The sequence below is a fragment of the Moschus berezovskii genome, chromosome 15, assembly GCF_049115385.1.
Source record: "Moschus berezovskii isolate FMDL1 chromosome 15, NW_MosBer_1.0, whole genome shotgun sequence".
Classification (NCBI taxonomy): domain Eukaryota; kingdom Metazoa; phylum Chordata; class Mammalia; order Artiodactyla; family Moschidae; genus Moschus; species Moschus berezovskii.
Window position 1 is genome coordinate 65,210,024 of NC_142474.1, and position 20,308 is coordinate 65,230,331.

General features: G+C 41.3%; 1 protein-coding gene across 2 annotated transcripts in view; it reads right to left on the reverse strand.

Moving 5' to 3' along the window:
* ITGB1 (integrin subunit beta 1) overlaps window positions 1–20,308 on the reverse strand; it is a 52,897-nt gene that overhangs the window by 25,373 nt on the left and 7,216 nt on the right. For both annotated transcript variants that reach the window (XM_055428102.2, XM_055428120.2), the window contains exons 2-3: window positions 9,389–9,455; window positions 174–259 (exon numbers count right to left, since the gene is read on the reverse strand). In XM_055428102.2, coding sequence (XP_055284077.1) covers window positions 174–259; window positions 9,389–9,455 — 153 coding nt within the window. The remainder of the gene's footprint in view (window positions 1–173; window positions 260–9,388; window positions 9,456–20,308) is intronic.

Sequence of the window (20,308 nt, forward strand, 5' to 3'; positions counted from 1 at the left end):
CGGGGAAGCACAGCTCCAGACCACCACACAGGGTCACACACAGAGCTGACTCAAGTTCAATCAACACCGCGTCAGTGAAAAGTCACACCAAGCACTTCCAAAGGATACAGTTTTAAGCAACACTAAGTGACGAGGGAATGAATCGAAAGGCTTGAACAATCAATCTGACTTACTGAATTTGTGCACCATCCACAATTTGGCCCTGCTTGTATACACTCCCCACATGATTTGGCATTTGCTTTCAAACATCTATTTTCATCTGTCAGGAAAAAGAAAAATTAGGCTACTTATGTTCAAGAGAGAAAACAACGAAAGATCAGGATTACAATGACAATACAATATATATGAACATGACATAGAAATACTATGAAGCTAGTTACTAAACTGACTCAGACCTACCACCAAAGGAAGGTGATTTTGGATCATCCTGGCACAGAGAACAATAAAAAGACAGTTATCTTTCCTATCTTCTACAGCAAAGAAAAGGTACCCTTAATCTATACATTTGTCCTTTTTTTTTTTTTTACCCCAAAGGCATAATTCCAGGCTCTCTCAAGTTGGTCGTAATTGTCAAGAATTTTCTTACCACTGGGTAAAGTATTATTTCTTTTCATCTAACTCATACCACCACACCCATATGCTCCCTCCAACCAGGCTGCTTCATTTTAGTTTGGTAAATACTTGAAAAGTCCATATTCATCCTATCCACAACTCCTTGATTTCTCAGGTCTGTGTTCAAGGTATGTCATGTATTTCTTTAAATCCATGTAAGAATCAGCATGGCTGCCATTTAGTACAAACGAATACGGACTGTCTCCAATGTAGTTTTCTGATTATAAACCTAACACACGCTCATTATAGAAAATTTGGAAAATACATAAAAGGATAAAGAATAAAAATCACCCAAAACCTGCTCATTAAGAAATACATTTTTTGTATATTCTTCCCAGTCTTTTGTCTATGCAGATAAATCAAAAAATAGCAAGGAAGTATGCATAGACATTACTTAAATCAAACTGAGGACATACATTTTGTATACTACTTTTCATACTTAATTGTTTCATTCCAAATTCTTCAAAAACATAGCTTTAAAGATTACATATGCCACTCTATTAATGTAGCCTATAGAATGGGAAAATTTCTATTTTTTTTTTAAATTTATTTAATTGGAGGTTAATTACTTTACAATATTGTATTGGTTTTGCCATACACTGACATGAATCCGCCCTGGGTGTACATGTGTTCCCCATCTTGAACCCCCCTCCCACCTCCTGCCCCATACCATCCCTCTGAGCATCCTGTATCATGCATCGAACCTGGACTGGCAATTCGTTTCACATATGGTAATATACATGTTTCAATGCCATTCTCCCAAATCATCCCACCCTCACCCTCTCCCAGAGTCCAAAAGACTGTTCTATACATCTGTGCCTCTTTTGCTGTCTCGTATACAGGGTCATAGTTCCCATCTTTCTAAATTCCATACATATGCATAAGTATACTGTATCGGAGAAGGCAATGGCAAGCCACTCCAGTACTCTTGCCTAGAAAATCCCATGGATGGAGGAGCCTGGTAGGCTGCAGTCCGTGGGGTTGCTAAGGGTCAGACACGACTGAGCGACTTTACTTTTACTTTTCACTTTCACACACTGGAGAAGGAAATGGCAACCCACTCCAGTGTTCTTGCCTGGAGAATCCCAGGGACGGGGGAGCCTGGTGGGCTTCCGTCTATGGGGTCACACAGAGTCGGACACGACTGAAGTGACTTAGCAGCATACTGTATTGGTATTTTTCTTTCTGACTTACTTCACTCTGTATAATAGGTTCCAGTTTCATCCACCTCATTAGAACTGATTCCAATGCGTTCTTTTTAATGGCTGAGTAATACTCCATTGTGTATATGTACCAAAGCTTTCTTATCCATTCATCTGCAGATGGACACCTAGATTGCTTCCATGTCCTGGCTATTATAAACAGTGCTGCGATGAACATTGGAGTACATATGTCTCTTTCAATTCTGGTTTCCTCAGTGTGTACGCCCAGGAGTGCGACTGCTGAGTCGTATGGCAGTTCTAGTTCCAATTTTTTAAGGGATCTCCACAATGATCTCCATAGTGGCTGTACTAGTTTGCATTCCCACCAACAGTGTAAGAGGGTTCCCTTTTCTCCACACCCTCTCCAGCATTTATTGCATGTAGACTTTTGGATAGCAGCCATTCTGACTGGTGTGAAATGGTACCTCACTGTGGTTTTGATTTGCATTTCTCTGATTATCAGTGATGTTGAGCATCTTTTCATGTGTTTGTTAGCCATGTCTTCTTTGGAGAAATGTCTATTTAGTTCTCTGGTCCATTTTTTGATTGGTCATTTATTTTTCTGGATTGAGCCACAGGAGTTGCTTATATATTTTTGAGATTAATTCTTTGTCAGTTGCTTCATTTGCTATTATCTTCTCCCATTCTGAAGGCTGTCTTTTCACCTTGCTTATAGTTTCCTTTGCTGTGCAGAAGCTTTTAATTTTAATTAGGTCCCATTTATTTTTGTTTTTATTTCCAATATTCTGGGAGGTGGGTCATGGAGGATCCTGCTGTGATTTATGTCGGAGAGTGTTTTGCCTATGTTCTCCTCTAGGAGTTTTATAGTTTCTGGTCTTACATTTAGATCTTTAATCCATTTTGAGTTTATTTTTGTGTATGCTGTTAGGGAGTGTTCTAGTTTCATTCTTTTACAAGTGGCTGACCAGTTTTCCCAGCACCACTTGTTAAAGAGACTGTCTTTTCTCCATTTTATATTCTTGCCTCCTTTGTCAAAGATAAGTTGTCCATAGGTGCGTGGATTTATCTCTGGGCTTTCTATTTTGTTTCATTGGTCTATATTTCTGCCTTTATGCCAGTACCATACTGTCTTGATGACTGTGGCTTTGTAATAGAGCTTGAAGTCTGGCAGGCTGATTCCCCCAGTTCCATTCTTCTTCCTCAAGACTGCTTTGGCTATTCAAGGTTTTTTGTATTTCCATACAAATTGTGAAATTATTTGTTCTAGCTCTGTGAAAAATACCGTTGGTAGCTTGATAGCGATTGCATTGAATCTATACATACTTTGGGTAATATACTCATTTTCACAATATTTATTCTTCCAATCCATGAACACGGTATATTTCTCCATCTATTAGTGTCCTCTCTGATTTCTTTCACCAGTGTTTTCTATATATAGGTCTTTTGTTTCTTTAGGTAGACATATTCCTAAGTATTTTATTTTTTTCATTGCAACGGTGAATGGAATTGTGTCCTTAATTTCTCTATTTTCTCATTATTAGTGTATAGGAATTCAAGGGATTTCTGTGTGTTGATTTTATATCCTGCAACTTTACTATATTCACTGATTAGCTCTAGTAATTTTCTGGTACAGTCTTTAGGGTTTTCTATGTAGAGGATCATGTCATCTGCAAACAGTGAGAGTCTTACTTCTTCTTTTCCAACTTGGATTCCTTTTATGTCTTTTTCTGCTCTGATTGCTGTGGCCAAAACTTCCAAAACTACGTTGAATAGTAGTGGTGAGAGTGGGCACCCTTGTCGTGTTCCTGACTTTAGGGGAAATGCTTTCAGTTTTTCACCGTTGAGGATAATGTTTGCTGTGGGTTTGTCATATATAGCTTTTATTATGTTGAGAAATGTTCCTTCTATTCCCACCTTCTGGAGGGTTTTTATCATAAATGGATGTTGAATTTTGTCGAAGGCTTTCTCTGCATCTATTGAGATAATCACATGGTTTTTATTTTTCATTTTGTAAATGTGGTGTATTATACTGATTGATTTGCAGATATTGAAGAATACTTGCATCCCTGGGATAAAGCCCACTAGGTCATGATGTATGATCTTTTTAATGTGGTGTTGGATTCTGATTGCTAGAATTTTGTTAAGGATTTCTGCATTTATGTTCATCAGTGATACTGGTCTATAGTTTTCTTTTTTTGTGGCATCTTTGTCAGGTTTTGGTATTAGGGTGACGCTGGCCTCATAGAATGAGTTTGGAAGTTTGCCTTCCTCTGCAATTTTCTGGAAGAGTTTGAGTAGGACAGGTGTTAGCTATTCTCTAAATTTTTGATAGAATTCAGCTGCGAAGCCATCTGGACCTAGGCTTTTGTTTGCTGGAAGATTTCTGATTACAGTTTCAATTTTCGTGCTTGTGACGGGTCTGTTAAGATTTTCTATTTTTTCCTGGTTCAGTTTTGGAAAGTTGTACTTTTCTAAGAATTTGTCCATTTCTTCCAAGCTGTCCACTTTATTGGCATATAATTGCTGACAGTAGTCTCTTATGATCCTTTGTATTTCTGTGTTGTCTGTTGTGATCTATTTTCATTTATACTTTTATTGATTTGGTTTTTCTCCCTGTTTCTTGATGAATCTGGCTAGTGGTTTGTCAATTTTATTCACCCTCTCAAAGAACAAGCTTTTGGTTTTGTTGATTTTTTTCTATGGTCTCTTTTGTTTCTTTTGCATTTATTTCTGCCCTAATTTTTAAGATTTCTTTCCTTCTACTAACCCTAAGGTTCTTCATTTCTTTCTTTTCTAGTTGCTTTAGGTGTAGAGTTAGATTATTTAGTAGACTTTTTTCTTGTTTCTTGAGGTATGCCTGTATTACTATGAACTTTCCCCTTAGCACTGCTTTTACAGTGTCCCAGAGGTTTTGGGTTGTTGTGTTTTCACTTTCATTAGTTTTTATGCATATTTTCTTTTTTGATTTCTTCTATAATTTGTTGGTTATTCAGCAGCGTGTTGTTCAGCCTCTATATATTGGAATTTTAATAGTTTTTCTCCTGTAATTGAGATCTAATCTTACTGCATTGTGGTCAGAAAAGATGCTTGGAATGATTTCAATTTTTTTGAATTTACCAAGGCTAGATTTATGGCCCAGGATGTGATCTATCCTGGAGAAGGTTCTGTGTGCGCTTGAGAAGAAGGTGAAATTCACTATTTGGGGGTGAAATGTCCTATAGAGATCTATTAGGTCTAACTGGTCTATTGGATCATTCAACGTTTGTGTTTCCTTGTTAATTTTCTGTTTAGTTGATCTATCCATAGGTGTGAGTCAGGTATTAAAATCTCCCACTATTATTGCGTTGTTGTTAATTTCCCCTTTCATACTTGTTAGTAATTGTCTTACATATTGCGGTGCTCCTATGTTGGGTGCATAAATATTTATAATTGTTATATCTTCTTCTTGGATTGATCCTTTGATCATTATGTAGTTTCCTTGTCTCTTTTTATGCCTTTGTTTTAAAGTCTATTTTATCTGACATGAGCATTGCTACTCCTGCTTTCTTTTGGTCTCTATTTGAGTGGAATATCTTTTTCCAGCCCTTCACTTTCAATCTGTATATGTCCCTCGTTTTGAGGTGGGTCTCTTGTAGACAACATATATAGGGGTCTTGTTTTTGTATCCATTCAGCCAGCCTTTGTCTTTTGGTTGGGGCATTCAACCCATTTACGTTTAAGGTAATTATTGATAAGTATGATCCCGTTGCCATTTACTTTATTGCTTTGGGTTCAAGTTTATACACTCTTTCTGTGTTTCCTGTCTAGAGAAGGTCCTTTAGCATTTGTTGGAGAGCTGGTTTGGTGATGCTAAATTCTCTCAGCTTTTACTTGTCTGTAAAGTTTTTGATTTCTCCTTCATATTTGAATGAGATCCTTGATGGATGGGTATAGTAATCTGGGCTGTAGGTTATTTTCTTTCAACACTTTAAGTATACCCTGCCATTCCCTCCTGGCCTGAAGAGTTTCTGTTGAGAGATCAGCTGTTATCCTTATGGGAATCCCCTTATGTGTTATTTGTTGTTTTTCCCTTGCTGCTTTTAATACTTGTTCTTTGTGTTTGATCTTTGTTAATTTAATTGTGTCTTGGGGTATTTCGCCTTGGGTTTATCCTGTTTGGGACTCTCTGGGTTTCTTGGACTTGGGTGATTATTTCCTTCCCCATTTTAGGGAAGTTTTCAACTACTATCTCCTCAAGTATTTTCTCATGGTATTTCTTTTTGTCTTCTTCTTCTGGGACTCCTATGATTCGAATGTTGGGGCGTTTAACATTGTCCCAGAGGTCTCCGAGATTGTCCTCATTTCTTTTAATTCATTTTTCTTTTTTAATCTCTGCTTCATTTATTTCTACCATTCTATCTTCTAACTCACTTATCCTATCTTTTGCTTCCATTATTCTACTGTTGGTTCTCTCCAGAGTGTTTTTGATCTCATCTATTGCATTATTCATTGTATATTGACTCTTTTTTATTTCTTCTAGGACCTTGTTAATCATTTCTTGCATCTTCACAATCCTTGTCTCCAGGCTATTTATCTGTAACTCCATTTTGTTTTCAAGATTTTGGATAATTTTCACTATCATTATTCGTAATTCTTTATCAGGTAGATTCCCTATATCTTCCTCTTTTGTTCGTGTTGGTGGGCATTTATCCTGTTCCTTTACTTGCTGGGTATTTCTCTGCCTCTTCATCTTGTTTTTATTGCTGTGTCTGGGGTGGCCTTTCCGTCTTCTGGCAGTTTATGGAGTTCTCTTTATTGTGGAGTTTCTTCGCTATGGGTGAGGGTGGACGGGTGGCTTGTCAAGGTTCCCTGGTTAGGGAAGCTTGTGTCGGTGTTCTGGTGGGTGGAGCTGGATTTCTTCTCTCTGGAGTGCAATGAAGTGTCCAGTAATGAGTTATGAGATGTCAGTGGGTTTGGAGTGACTTTGGGCAGCCTGTATATTGACGCTCAGGGCTATTTTCCTGTGTTGCTGGAGAATTTGCATGGTATGTCTTGCTCTGGAACTTGTTGACCCTTGGGTGGTGCTTGGTTTCAGTGTAGGTATGGAGGCATTTAATGTTCCCTGGAGTCAGGAGTTCTCTGGTGTTCTCAGGATTTGGACTTAAGCCTCCTGCCTCTGGTTTTCAGTCTTATTCTTGCAGTAGCCTCAAGACTTCTCCATCTGTCACTTCCAAAGTGGTTCCCTCTGTTTTAGCATCTTCTGTTTGCTGGTCTCTTCAGTGTCTAATTTCTGCCCTGACACTAGGGGGCGGTGGTGGACAGTTTTTAAGGCTCACTTGTTCAGTCGTGCTGTGGGGAGGGAGGGACGCTGCAGACAAATATCACTGGCGTCTGCGGGGAGTGCTCACAGTGTCTCGGCCACACTGGGTTTGCCCCCGCTCACGGCGTTTGTGCTGACCCAGTCCATCCTGCACAGGCTCTAGGTTGCTCTGCCGGGAACTGTCTGAGGCCAGTGCTGGGTTGCATGCACTTCCCAGGTCTAAGCTGCTCAGGTTCAGTTACTCGGGTACTCGGGTACTCCACAAAGGCGCAGACTCGGTTGGGCCTGCATTTTGTGCCCTTCCCTGGTCCGAGCAGCTCAGGTGACCAGGTGTTTGGCAAGCTCGGTCGCTGTGACTTATCGTCTCCCCAGTCCCTGCCGCTCAGTTTTCTGGGCGTACAACCGATGCACCTTCTCAGGTGGATGTCAACTGGACAGAAACCCAAGAAGTCTTGGTTAGCAACGAAGCCTGTTTGCAGTTTGGTATCAGATGCGTTTCTGGGGCCACGATTGCCCCATTCCAGCTCTGGCTGCCCTCCCCTGCCTGTCTTGGTGCGGGATGGGGGATGAGCCGTCTGCAGCCGGGAGCTCTATCCAGTCCTTTGTTCTGTGAGCGGGTCTGGCGGAGTCCTAGGTTAGGGCTTTTCACTGGGTAGCTATCCCACAGTCTGCTTTGCTCTCTCAAGTTAGCTCCCTCAGATTGCCCTGGGGCATTCAGGTCTAGTCCTCACTCTAAGCAATGCAGCCCGCACCTCCCTGCCCAGTCCCCACTTGCTAGTGGCGGATGCGGGCGTCTGCGCTGCTTTTCCGCTGGGAGTTACCACTGGGCACGTAATCTGTGGGGTTTAATTATTTATTTTTCCTCCCGGTTATGTGGCCCTCTGAGGTTCCAAGGCTCGCCACACACTCGCCAGTGAGAGTGTTTCCTGGTGTTTGGAAACTTTTTTTTTAAGCCTCCCTTCCTGGAACAGATCTCCGTCCCTACCTCTTTTGTCTCTCTTTTCATCTTTTATATTCTTTCCTACCTCCTTTAGAAGACAATGGGCTGCTTTTCTGGGTGCCTGATGTCCTCTGCCAGCATTCAGAATTTGTTTTGTGGAATTCACTCAGCGTTCAAATGTGCTTCTGATGAATTTGTGGGGGAGAGAGTGGTCTCCCCATCCTATTCCTCCACCATCTTCCTCCCTCCCCCCTCTATTATTTTTAATTGCATGGTTCATGTGGGCCATAAACCCGACATATATACAAATACATGCATATACATGAACCCACACAGATGACTATTCTTATTATGTAAAATTCAATTTCCTTATCACAAATTTAAAAAAAAGAAACAGAGGTGAAAAGGATTAACTTTTAACCTCTCTCCAGCAATAACATTCATACACACATCCTCACAAGCAGTGTACACACACCATATTTCCTTTTATAATGCAAAGATTTTCTTTTCATTTAACAGGTATAAATAAGAACATGAATTGTCGGTCATTTAAGGCTTCATTTTTTTTTTTTCATATTTTTCCTGGCCATTTATCCTGTAAATTTTCTATTTGTCTTTTGCAAAGTTTTCTATCATCATGTTTTTAACTGTTGTTTACTGGATCTCTACACTTGTGAGCGAAATTAAACCCGTATGTAGCTTCTCATTTTTTGATGGTGTTTTGACATACAGATAATTTGTTTTTTTATGTTACTGTTGGTCTTATGTAATTTAAATCTATTAATAACTTCCCTCATCTCTAGTATCAAACAGCTCTTCTATGCAGTGTATTTTCTGAGATTTGGAGAACAAAAAATTGGACATCCATTATTCTAGATTTAGGTGCACCATGGTTTATAAGAGGATTAAATATATTTTCAGCTTTATTTTTTCATTCCTCTTCTATACACCACCATTTTGCAAGACTTCTGATGAAACAGCAAGAACATCTTCTAGAAAACCAACTGTTCCTCCTTTCATTTTTTCAGACAGTAGTGGATAGTTCATAATCTATTCTTCTACGCATTTATTTCCTTCTAAAGATGTAATATGCCTTTGCTTTCTCTGTGTTCACTTACACACTCTATTATAACCCCCACAGATCTCTATGCAGTGCAGTCTATTCCTGTTGTCACTCTGGGTGGTGGGTGGGGAACCTGACGAAGGACCTTGCAGGCACCGGAAGGAGCCCTGCCCTCGACTCCGAGAGGTGGGGCCGCTGCAAGGCCGTCTGAAGGAGCGGGACCGCCCAATTTAGGTTTTCCCAGGAATCTAAAGCGGTCACACAAAAAGTGATACAAGATATTGAACAGACAAGTAGGCAACTTTTTTTACCTGCTTGGCCAAACACACAGCAAACTGAACTGATCAATCCGATCCAGAAAATCAGCTGTAAATTCATCTGAAATATAAAATGTACAATGTTATATTTTAAAAAAAAGTTAACATATTAAGCATAATCATTCCCACTCACCTGATTTTCTGATTTATAAACATAATACATCTTCTTCCCCAACCCTTCTCCATACTCACCCTCCTCCTCGCCCCCCAGGTTCCCAGAATTCACTCTTGCTTTTCTCCAAATCAAATATAGTTTAATACTTAATTAACAGTGCTCAGGAAAAAAATGTCAAGCATTCTTGCACCTAAAAGCTATGTATTAAATCTCTGTCCCATGGAATCTGTTACCTCCTGTGACTCCAAGGTGGCCAATCGGGCATATCCCAATGCCTCAGTTATCTCAACACTGAATCATGAGTGTGAGTGAGCCTGTCAGAATCCTGATCATGTCACCAGCTTGCTTACAATGTTTCAATCTTTTTCTTGTAAGGGTAAGACCAACATCTTGCCCAAGCCCCCAATTCAGTTTTTGTGTCTGATGTCCTGTAACTATTTCCTTTTCAAGAAAATCAACTTCTATGCATGAAATTTGTAAAATATTCAGTTCAGTTGCCTACAGTTTCTAGATCTATAAACATACAAAGTTAGTTTGTCACAACCTTAATCTACATCTTGCCAGAGCTGGTCAAAGACAGCTAAAGTCATAGGCCACTAACTCTTAACTAGTCACTGCTTTTGGACCGCACTCTACTAACATCTGCCCCTTCCACAAGAACGCAAAAGATCCAAAAGCAAATATAACATAACGTCGAACAAAGATTAGTTTTACTACTTATCAAAGAAATATAAATTAAAGCAACATAAGGTCAACTAGCAGGTAAAAAAAAAAAGGTTTTTTTAACCCCACAAAACTTAATAAAAACTTATTGCAGGTGGGTAGGAGAAACCAGAGATGGCTCTGTAAGTTGATACAATTTGGGGGATGTAATTTAACAATCTGTATCAAAAACCATTAAAAAATGTTTCTGCCCTTACCTTAGTAAACTACTAGAAACTCATCCAAAGGAAAAGTATCAAAGGTGATATATATGCACAACAATTTCAGTAGAGAACTCTATCATGTTTATAACAGTCAAAAATGCCAATGTCCTCTACCCAAGATCCACAAAGAGCAAAGGGCTAACTGAACCGACTTCATGGACTGCTGGAGTCAAAAGAACAAAATGCAGCAACATCACAAGGTTTACAGAATACTTTTTGGACACGAAGAACACATTTAAGATGACAGGTATGTAAAAATAAGAGTATATAAACATATGAAGTAACCAGAGTCCTGGAGATGACAGCGTTATAAACATAATATAAAGACAATGGGTTCATTTGTTTTTAAATTGTTCTAGTATATTCTTCATTTCACTTTCTTACTAAAAACAGTACGGTAGGGTTGTATGGAATTTTTTTCTTTCTTAGTAAATTTCCTTTAATAAGGAAAAAAATTCCTTTAAAAATCCTCATTTTCCAGGGGCTTTTGTTCCAGGATACAATACCACAGCTCCAGAAAAACGCTTAAAAGTTCTACTCTGGGATCCTTGGGTTTCCTCTGCTGCCAAATGCTGCGTGCATTTTCTGGTTTTCCAGAGAAAAACAGTGTGAATAACTTGCACAGTTATCCACTTTGTAACCAAGCTCAGAATAGCCAGTTCTGTTATGCCCCAGTTTTGCTTACACATCCAGAAGCCCAAATGAAGCTGAGGGTCACTGACAGTTCACCTTTTAAGGCCTGACTAAAAGGTTCAATGTGTAATAAATCCACACAGACTATGATTCTGAGCAGTTCAAATAATGTTATCAATTCCAAAGTTATGACTAAAAGGCCCTGGACAGTAAGACACCCAAAGAAATGCTTGACTGTGATGAATGGAGTGTCTGAGCAGCTTCCACACAGAGGGAACAGAACAAATATCTGGTCCATATATGGACTCTGATCCATAGGTCTTCAGAATACAACTCACATCACTTTCAGGACCAGGAGACTACCTTGGAAAACCTTTAAAATGTCATATAACTCATAGAAGACCACTCAGATAAAGTTAGTAGGTAGCAGAAAATATTTCCTGACATTCTTAGGTCCCATGGCTTTAAAATACTACTTTAATGCCGCTGTCTTTTCCTCTATAAACCCTGACATGCTAAAGATCAGCCTTCTGAAGCCCTCTTGCCTCTGAAGAGCTCCGACCCCAGAAGCAGACAGCACAAGGGCTGCAGGGTGGCAAGAGCAGCAGGGTGGAGGGCAGCTCGAGACTAGTGGTATTTCTAGCAGGGTGGCCACCAGGCCTGCAAAGGCAGGCTTTCTCCCCAGGAAAGGGGATGGAAAAAGGCAGCCAACAGGGATAAGGAAAGTCACACGGGCCACAAGGCTGAGTCAGCAGTGAGGAGTGGCCCTAAGGGGTGGTGAGCAAGCAGTGGAGCAAGGGGAGACGGGGGCAGGATGGACCCCTGAGAACTCCCAAGACGTCCAGATGCCCCGAGGCAACACCAGTCAGCATGTGGTCCGGGAAGCACCCCAGGCCTGAAAACCCCCATCTCTGGAGGTAGGGCCGGTGACTACCTACCACTCTCCCCGCTGACTCTCAGGCTGAGAAAGGCGCCCTGAGGAGTCTCCCCACAAGAACAGCTCCCAAGGAGGGGCCCCCAGTAAGAGATGCCTTCAGGTCCTGTCCTAACCCTGACTCTCCTCCTCTTCATGAGCAAAGGCCTAGAAAGAGCCGTGAACCTGGGTCTCTAGCTCCTCCTCCACCTGTGTAACTGGGGTCTGCCTCCTGGAGACACACATCAGTTTACCACCCACAGAATACACACAGCATCACTGACTACACCGCACCATTCTTCCTTAACATGCTCTATTCCCACCGACTTTATTGGCTCCTCCCCTCCTCCTGGAAGAGCTGCCTTGGAAAATTCTGCCAGGTTCTGCGCCCTACAGGAGATACAAAGATTTCTGTCTCAAGGACTTTTCAGTTCAAACACAAAAAACACAAATAACTCTAATGTGACGTGATGGTTTCCATAAGGAAGATAAGCACAAAGCCCACTGAGGATGCCAAAACCTGCCAGGACAAGTTCAGAGGCTTCCTGGAGACCGGACTGCAGCCACCTGGGAAACTACACACAGGCCCCGCAGAGAAACATCCCAGGCCAGAGGTCCGCGTGGCAAGGCCACAGAGTCATGAGAAGAACTGTAGTAACTTGTTTCCAATCTCATTACTAACTTTACAGAAAAAATGTATTTAAGCATTACTTGTAGTTAAATCTGGTCAGCGGGTGATTATTTTATCCCCATAATTTTCTACAATAAGAATACATTATGTTACAATCTTAAAATGTCATAGAGCTAAAAAAAAAAAAAAAACCTTAAAGTACTTAAGTATTTTTGACAAATTATAAGCTAGAAATAACAGAGACCGAGACCAACAAGGCAGGAGGTTACAGTTAGGTTACAGAGTCTTAAATGCCATTCATGCTAAGAGTTCAGATTCTATGCTATGTGTACCAAGGAAGCTGGGAAAAGATGGCACGGGGTAGTAACACGACAACATACATGTGACAGAAAACCAGTGGGGTGGAGGATGAATGGCAAGACACGAGCTACCGGACAGTTACAGAACGTACTGCCCAGGCTCCAGAGTAACAACGGACAGACAAAGCGGTGCTTAGGGGGATCTGAGGCTGCTTAGGTAAGGAAGACTGCTTAGATAAGGAATGGTTAAAGAAAGGACCATCACTTTCAAATAAGGAAGACAGAGAAAAATGGAGTTAGGGGAGAAAATACTGATTTTGACTTAGAAATGCGACTGTGAAATGCTGGTGTGAAACCGAGGAAAGATATTAAGTGGGAAGTTAAGACCTACGGGTCTGGCTTTCAGGATTTCAGGGCAAGAGATACAAACCCAAGAGTTGTGGGCAGCAATGAAATTCTGAAGATGGATGACACTGAAGAATACTTAGGCAGAGAGGAGAGCTGAAGGAAGGCCTAAGAGAAGAAGGGAAAGAGTGCCAGAGCCAGGCTCCTTGGAGTCAAGAGGGATGGAGCACAAGGGGCCCGCCTCCCTGAAGAGAGGTGCAGCATCTTTCTCTAAGTCAGGGCAGGGGGTGAGAAGCTGAGCGAGTCCAGGAATGACAGCTTATGTTTTTTCCTGAAATAGGAAGCAAGGACGGGTGCTCGGAGAAAAGGGGAGAGGGGTTGCCAGACGGAAGAAAATCAAGATGATGACACAGGATTATGGAGCACTGCTGAGGCCCAACAAGTACTGGACACCCTGATCTATAAAGGCACATTTCTAACACTCATCTCACCTGAAACTACCTGGTAACAATGTGCCCTGATGGGTTCTAAGCACCAAGAACACAATCTTTCCTGTGTCTTCAGTGACAGGACCTGTAAGTGCTTGACACAAAATCAGTGCTCAAAACTTAAGCTGAAATATATTAAATTGTACGTCATTTTTCTTGGATATTATTTAGAAGCCCAAGAAAGAAGAATTTCTCAGAATTAGTTAATACACAGACCTTCTTTAAATAGCAAACTGTTAGTAAAGTTAGTATACCTTCAGTTCAGTTCAGTTCAGTTGCTCAGTCGTGTCCGACTCTCCACGACCCCATGAATCACAGCACGCCAGGCCTCCCTGTCCATCACCAACTCCCGGAGTTCACTCAAACTCATGTCCACAGAGTCGGTGATGCCATCCAGCCATCTCATTCTCTGTCGTCCCCTTCTCCTCCCGCCCCCAACCTTTCCCAGCATCAGTCTTTTCCTGTGAGTCAACTCGTCGCATGAGGTGGCCAAAGTTAGGGATAAAAATTTTCAATCCATGTTAAGTATACACAAGCCAACTTTCAGCTAGATATAAAATGCCTCACACTCTAGGTGCTTGTACATCATGAACCAAAGTTCATTTACATTTACAAGCAACACAAATACAGGCACTGAAATACTACAAACACACACTCAGTTATAAGGTGGCCAGCCAGACCATCCACTTATGGGTTATTATTCTAGTTATTAGCACAAAACCCCAACGCTTTTAGATATTCTTGTAGAAACAGTCAAATGGCTGAGACTGCCTCCCATGGGTCCTCAGACTCCAATCTGAAACTGTGGAATTAATGCCACTGTTCACAGAGCACGTGCAGGAGGAGGAAGGGGCAGTGCTGATAAAACATACACACAGAGACAGTTACAGTCAAGGGCCTAGATATCAGGCTGCAGGTGAGAGAAAGCGCTAAAGAGCCAGGCGTAACATTTCAGGGGCGGGCAGTCTCGGGTAAAAAAAGGTCGAGGTGAGGAGACAGCTATGGGAACTGGGTTGGCTGGGGTCCGTTCCCAAAGAAGAGTCTGAGACAAGAGCAGGCGTGCAGGCAGCTCACTCAGAGGGTGACCGGGGAATAAAAGGTGCTGAAGGCGGCGAACCAAGAAGAGAAAAGGCCAGGGCACTTTAGCTGCCACAGGGGTGCCCAGGGGCTTGGTCTTCCAGAGAAGTCTTGAGAAGTGTATACAATTCACCCCTGAATCCATGGATTCCATCGGCAGATTCAACCAACAACAGATGGAAATAAATTTTTTTTAATTGCAGAGTTCCCCAAAGCAAAACCTGAATGTGCCCTGCACAGGCAACTCTGCATAGTATTTACATTGAAGTAGGCATCATCTGGAGGTGACAAAGTGTACATGAGGATGTGCATAGGTTACGCAAGAACTACACCCTCTCAAAGAGACTTGAGCATCTGTGGATTTGCTTGGGGAGCAGGAGTGTCCTGGAACCAATCCCCCTCGGATACTGAGGGACAACTGTGGAAAGTGTGTCCAGAGAAGGGTCACTGCGAAGATGTGCCTCAGTTCTAGTCCCCACAGGTAAAAGACTGCCCCAAGGAGCTTCCAAGAACAACAGTACACCCCACCAGAAGGCTGCTGCCAGCTTCTCTCCCCACGGACAGACAGGAGGCCTGGCTGAGGATGCCCCGGGGTTGAAAAGACAGAAGCACGTAAGGCAAGATGCAGTCAGCCAGAGTGAGCCAGAGATCTGCTCCCAGAGGCAGTGATGGGAACCAAAGGGGGCCCGAGGAAGCGAGGAGGACAGAGAGGTCTCTAGTCCCACACTGAAAGCCCCTGGCATTGAAAGAGCAAGAAAACTGCTAGAACAGAGTGTGAGAAGTGTCACATGCATTAACTCTGGAGATCTCACTGATGGCAAGAACTGGGGAGGGGATTTAGGCCAGGTGAGTCACATATAGGCACACATACATATATTAAAACAAACCCAAACAACTTCTGTTTAAAAGATTTAGTAATTAAGACTATGAAGTTCTTTCCCATCTGCTGCAGATGAGTATGACTGACCTGCCTTATGAATTGTCATCTTCTAGAAGTCAGTTCTCTGTGTCCTCTGTACCTTGCCCAGTATCTTAATATTTAACATACAAAGAGTCTAAAGATAATTGCAGATATTCTGAGGTATCCACAGAAGAGTAAACAAAGGCAAGCAGAGTGCAGTGATCACCACCATTTGCTAAGGCATAGCTCAGAGTGTGGACTGTGAAGTCAGGTGCCTGGACTCAAACGTCTAATCAACCCCTAACTAAGCAGGTGATACTGGCAAGTTATTTAATCTGTGCCTTAGTTTCCTCATCTTTAAAATGGACACTATAGTTTCTACCTTATGGGGGATATGTGAAGTTTACATGAGTTGTAAATATAAAATATTGAAAACAACATCTGGCACATTGTAAGCAATACCCAGATGGTACTTGTTATCATTATTACTATACATTACTGCTGGAGCTCAGCAACAACTTCATTCAATAAAGAAGTAACTACGTTAGAATGTTTGGGGTTTTTTCCAATCGTAATTATTAACCAAAAACTCTGAATTGACCCATATTAGGTGAAACACAAAATATGGAAGAAATGATAAAGTATAAGGGTTAGAAAAAAACACAACTGCAAACAACAGATTAACGTTGACTTTTTACAGAAATTAATACATTACTTTGATATGATATCAAAACCTGATACTGTATATGGTAATGGTGGTTTAGTCGCTAAGTTGTGTCCAGTTCTTGTGACCCCATAGTCTGCAGCCTGCCAGGCTCCTCTGTCCATGAGATTTCCCAGCCTAGAATACTGGAGTGGGTTGCCATTCCCTTCTCCAGTGGATCTTTCCGACCCAGGGTCTCCTGCATTGCAGGCGGATTCTTTACCAACTGAGCCACCAGGAAGTCCTATACTGTAAAAAAAAAAAAAAATAAGGCTTAATCAGGTACTAATTATTAATTAGATACTAATTATTATGCTAAGTATAATTAGATAATTATTTTAGGTTCCACATTTAAGTAGGATCAATCTACTTTCTAACAATCATATTTCTAACAATTTGCATGTAAAATAATAAAAGCATCAAAACCTTAATGCTTTTTACTACCATATTAAATACAGCACAGATATTTTTGAATGTTAGTATCACGAATCACCTTAAAAAAAGATCAGGGTGGAGAGTAACACCTAATGGAAACAGAAATAAGGAAGAATGACTTCAGGTTTCTTCTTCTATATGGGGAAGCAAATCTAGGAGAGGCTAAAAGGAGGAAGGAAACTGCCCTGAAAAGACATCTTGTAGCAGAAACTTAGACCAGGAGGCTGCGTACCAGTCTGGTTCATTCAGAGACTGCTGCCCACTGAGAACTATAAAACACAAGGGTGATCTGTTCACTTAGAAGGTGGACAAGGCTCACACCAGGCACACCCAAGAGTGATACAATAATTCAGTTTTGATGATTTATGGTAATTTGTAACAAAAAGTTTTATTTTACTTTTATTCTAACACCTGCAAATGACTATAAAAATGACAATAACTAATAAAAATAGTAACAGCTATCTCTTCTAAGCAACTCCATGAGGTTGGGAACAATACTATCTTTGTTTCATATATGAGGAAACCAAACCACAAATACCTTCTCCAAAGTCACACAGGCAGGTAGAACTGAAACCAGACCATCTGAATTCTGAAGCTGTGACCTGAGTCTGTGCTCCATTAAACGACAATATTTTGAAGACATGCTCAGTCACTATTTTAAAAATAAAAGAACATCCTTTTACTGTTAGAACTGACTCAGAGAACAGAAATGGAAAGGACTTAAAATGTTCTTTTGAGTTTATTTCTTAGTCCTTCAAAATGACTGGAGGCCAATAGAAGTTATTTTAATTGTCAAATTTCATGAGTATACTGACAGGTTACAGTCTCATTCCTACAAAAGCATTTCATCCAATATCTTTTCTTACTACATTTAATTTTAACTAAAGGGTCATAAGGGCTTCCCTGATGGCTCAATGATAAAGAATCCAACTAAAATGCAGAAGATGCAGGTTCGACCCCTGGGTCAGGAAGATCCCCTGGAAGAGGGATGGCAACCCATTCCAGTATTCTTGCCTAGAGAATCCCATGGAGAGAGGAGCCTGGCCGGCTACAGTCCATGGAGTCGCACAGAGTCGGACACGACTGAAGCAACTTAGCGCACACACACAAAGGGTCATAATTCATCCTTTGAACAATAAATAATCTCAAACAGCTCCCCCAAAACATCTCATTCTGATAGTTGGAAACATGCAATTGTTCCCATTGTCAAAAACATAATTAATACATACATAATTAATCTCCACTGTAAACTCATCTTTATTTATCAAGGTTCAATTCAGTTCAGCCGCTCAGTCGTGTATGACTCTTTGCTACCCCATGAATCACAGCACGCCAGACCTCCCTGTCCATCACCAACTCCCGGAGTTCACTCAAACTCATGTCCATCTCATTCTCCATCGTCATTCAGCCATCTCATTCTCTGTCGTTCCCTTCTCCTCCCGCCCCCAATCCCTCCCAGCATCAGAGTCTTTTCCAGAGACTCAACTCTTCGCATCAGGTGGCCAAAGTATTGGAGTTTCAGCTTTAGTATCAGTCCTTCCAATGAACACCCAGGACTGATCTCCTTTAGAATGGATTGGTTGGAAGGTTAAATGTGGTTTTACGAGCTAGTCAAACTTTTAAATACATACTGAGTGAGTGAAGTCACTCAGTCATGTCCGACTCTTTGTGACCCCATGGACTGTAGCCCATCAGGCTCCTCCATCCGTGGGATTCTCCAGGCAAGAATACTGGAGTGTGTGGCCATTTCCTTCTCCGGGGATCTTCCTGACCCAGGGATCAAACCTGGGTCTCCCTCATTGCAGGCAGATGCTTTAACCTCTGAGCCACCAGGGAAGCTAAATACATACTAAGTATCTATTAATATTCTTAACAATGTGACAAATAACTCATTTGGTATTTCTTTTTACATTTACTGATAAGATCTTTAGAAATTTTATATGTACTTTATAAAAATTAAACAATTATGCTTTAGAGAAAAATCACTTTAAAAAATGGAGAGTTACATTTACTTTAAGTTTTAAAATTGGTTGCTCAGAAGCCATCTATGCCCCAAAGGACACAGTACAAAAAGTCATCCACAAAAGAGTTCTTCCTATAAAGTCTTTGCACAGAGCACATTTTTATTCAATACAACTTGAATTTCCAAGTCAAATATCAATTGCACATCTACCATGTACAAGACATATAACTGACAAAGCTGGGACATGAACCCAGGCATGAACTGAAAGCCCAAGCTTTCAACAGAAGTGGTTTCCAATAAGAAAGGTTCATTTTTTTATATCCTAACATTTTAAATCTTTTCACCTTAATGGTGGAAAAGATTCAGATACCTCCATTGAGGTATATTATAAGCCTCTCCTGAAAACAGAATAAGGTTAGATTCACCCCAAGTCTGTACCACCATCGCTATTTTCTGTATCTGTGTTTAAAAGGAAAAAAATAAATAGTCCAATGACATATTAATATTTACAAATCAACACAGTCCAGAAAAGGAACACAGAGCCACGAGGAAAGCCTCAGGCAACTACCATGCAGTTCACCCTGCTTCTCCACACGCAGAGCAAGCAGACAGGAGAGCATATAACAGCCTGCTCTGCTTCACACCATCAGACTTGAGGGTGAGAGCTGGGGATGAGGGTGAAAGCAAGAGCACCTCTCCCCTTGTGAAAAGAACAATTAAAACTCAATATTTTCCCCCCTCTGGCAGGAAGAGGTGCATGGTGGTGATCCTCGAGGTGTCTATGGCCCAAATAAATAATAAGCTACAATGAATGATTAACAAAACTTAGCAGAAAGGATGCAAAAGGGAAAAGAGAGGGAACAGGAAAGAAAGGAGGTTGAGTACTCCAAGGCAAACAGGCAACATTTCCTTTGAAGTCCATGTCCACCGACTGTGGAGGATAAATAGTAGTCTGAAGCAGAAAACTTTCTAAAATTCACAACTCCCACCCAGAAGAAAAAAAGGCTTTTTATGAGCCCTGACCCCTTCTTACCCAAAGGTGGTATCAGCCTGAGTTGAGTCCCAACAACAAAGGTTTGACTACTCCAAAGCTACAGGCTTAAAAAACAATTTGAAACCAGAGAACAGGGCCAATACATAAAGAAAATTACAGAATAACAGAACAAAATGTGTCTATTCTGGGGCTTCTCTGGTGGCTCAGCAGAAAAGAATCTGGCTGCAATGAGGGAGAGGTAGGTTTGAACACTGGGTCAGGAATATCTGTCCAAGAAGGGAATGGCAACCCACTCCAGTATTCTTGCCTGGGAAATCCCATGGACAGAGGACATTGGTGGGCTATAGTCCACGGGACTGCAAAAGAGTCAGACACGACTTAGCAACTAACCAACAACTGTGTCTACCCGACCCCCCATGAAAATGAGAAAGTGGAAGATCAATCATCAGCACCCACCCCTGTGGTGCAAGGGGAAGATAAAGAATGGACAC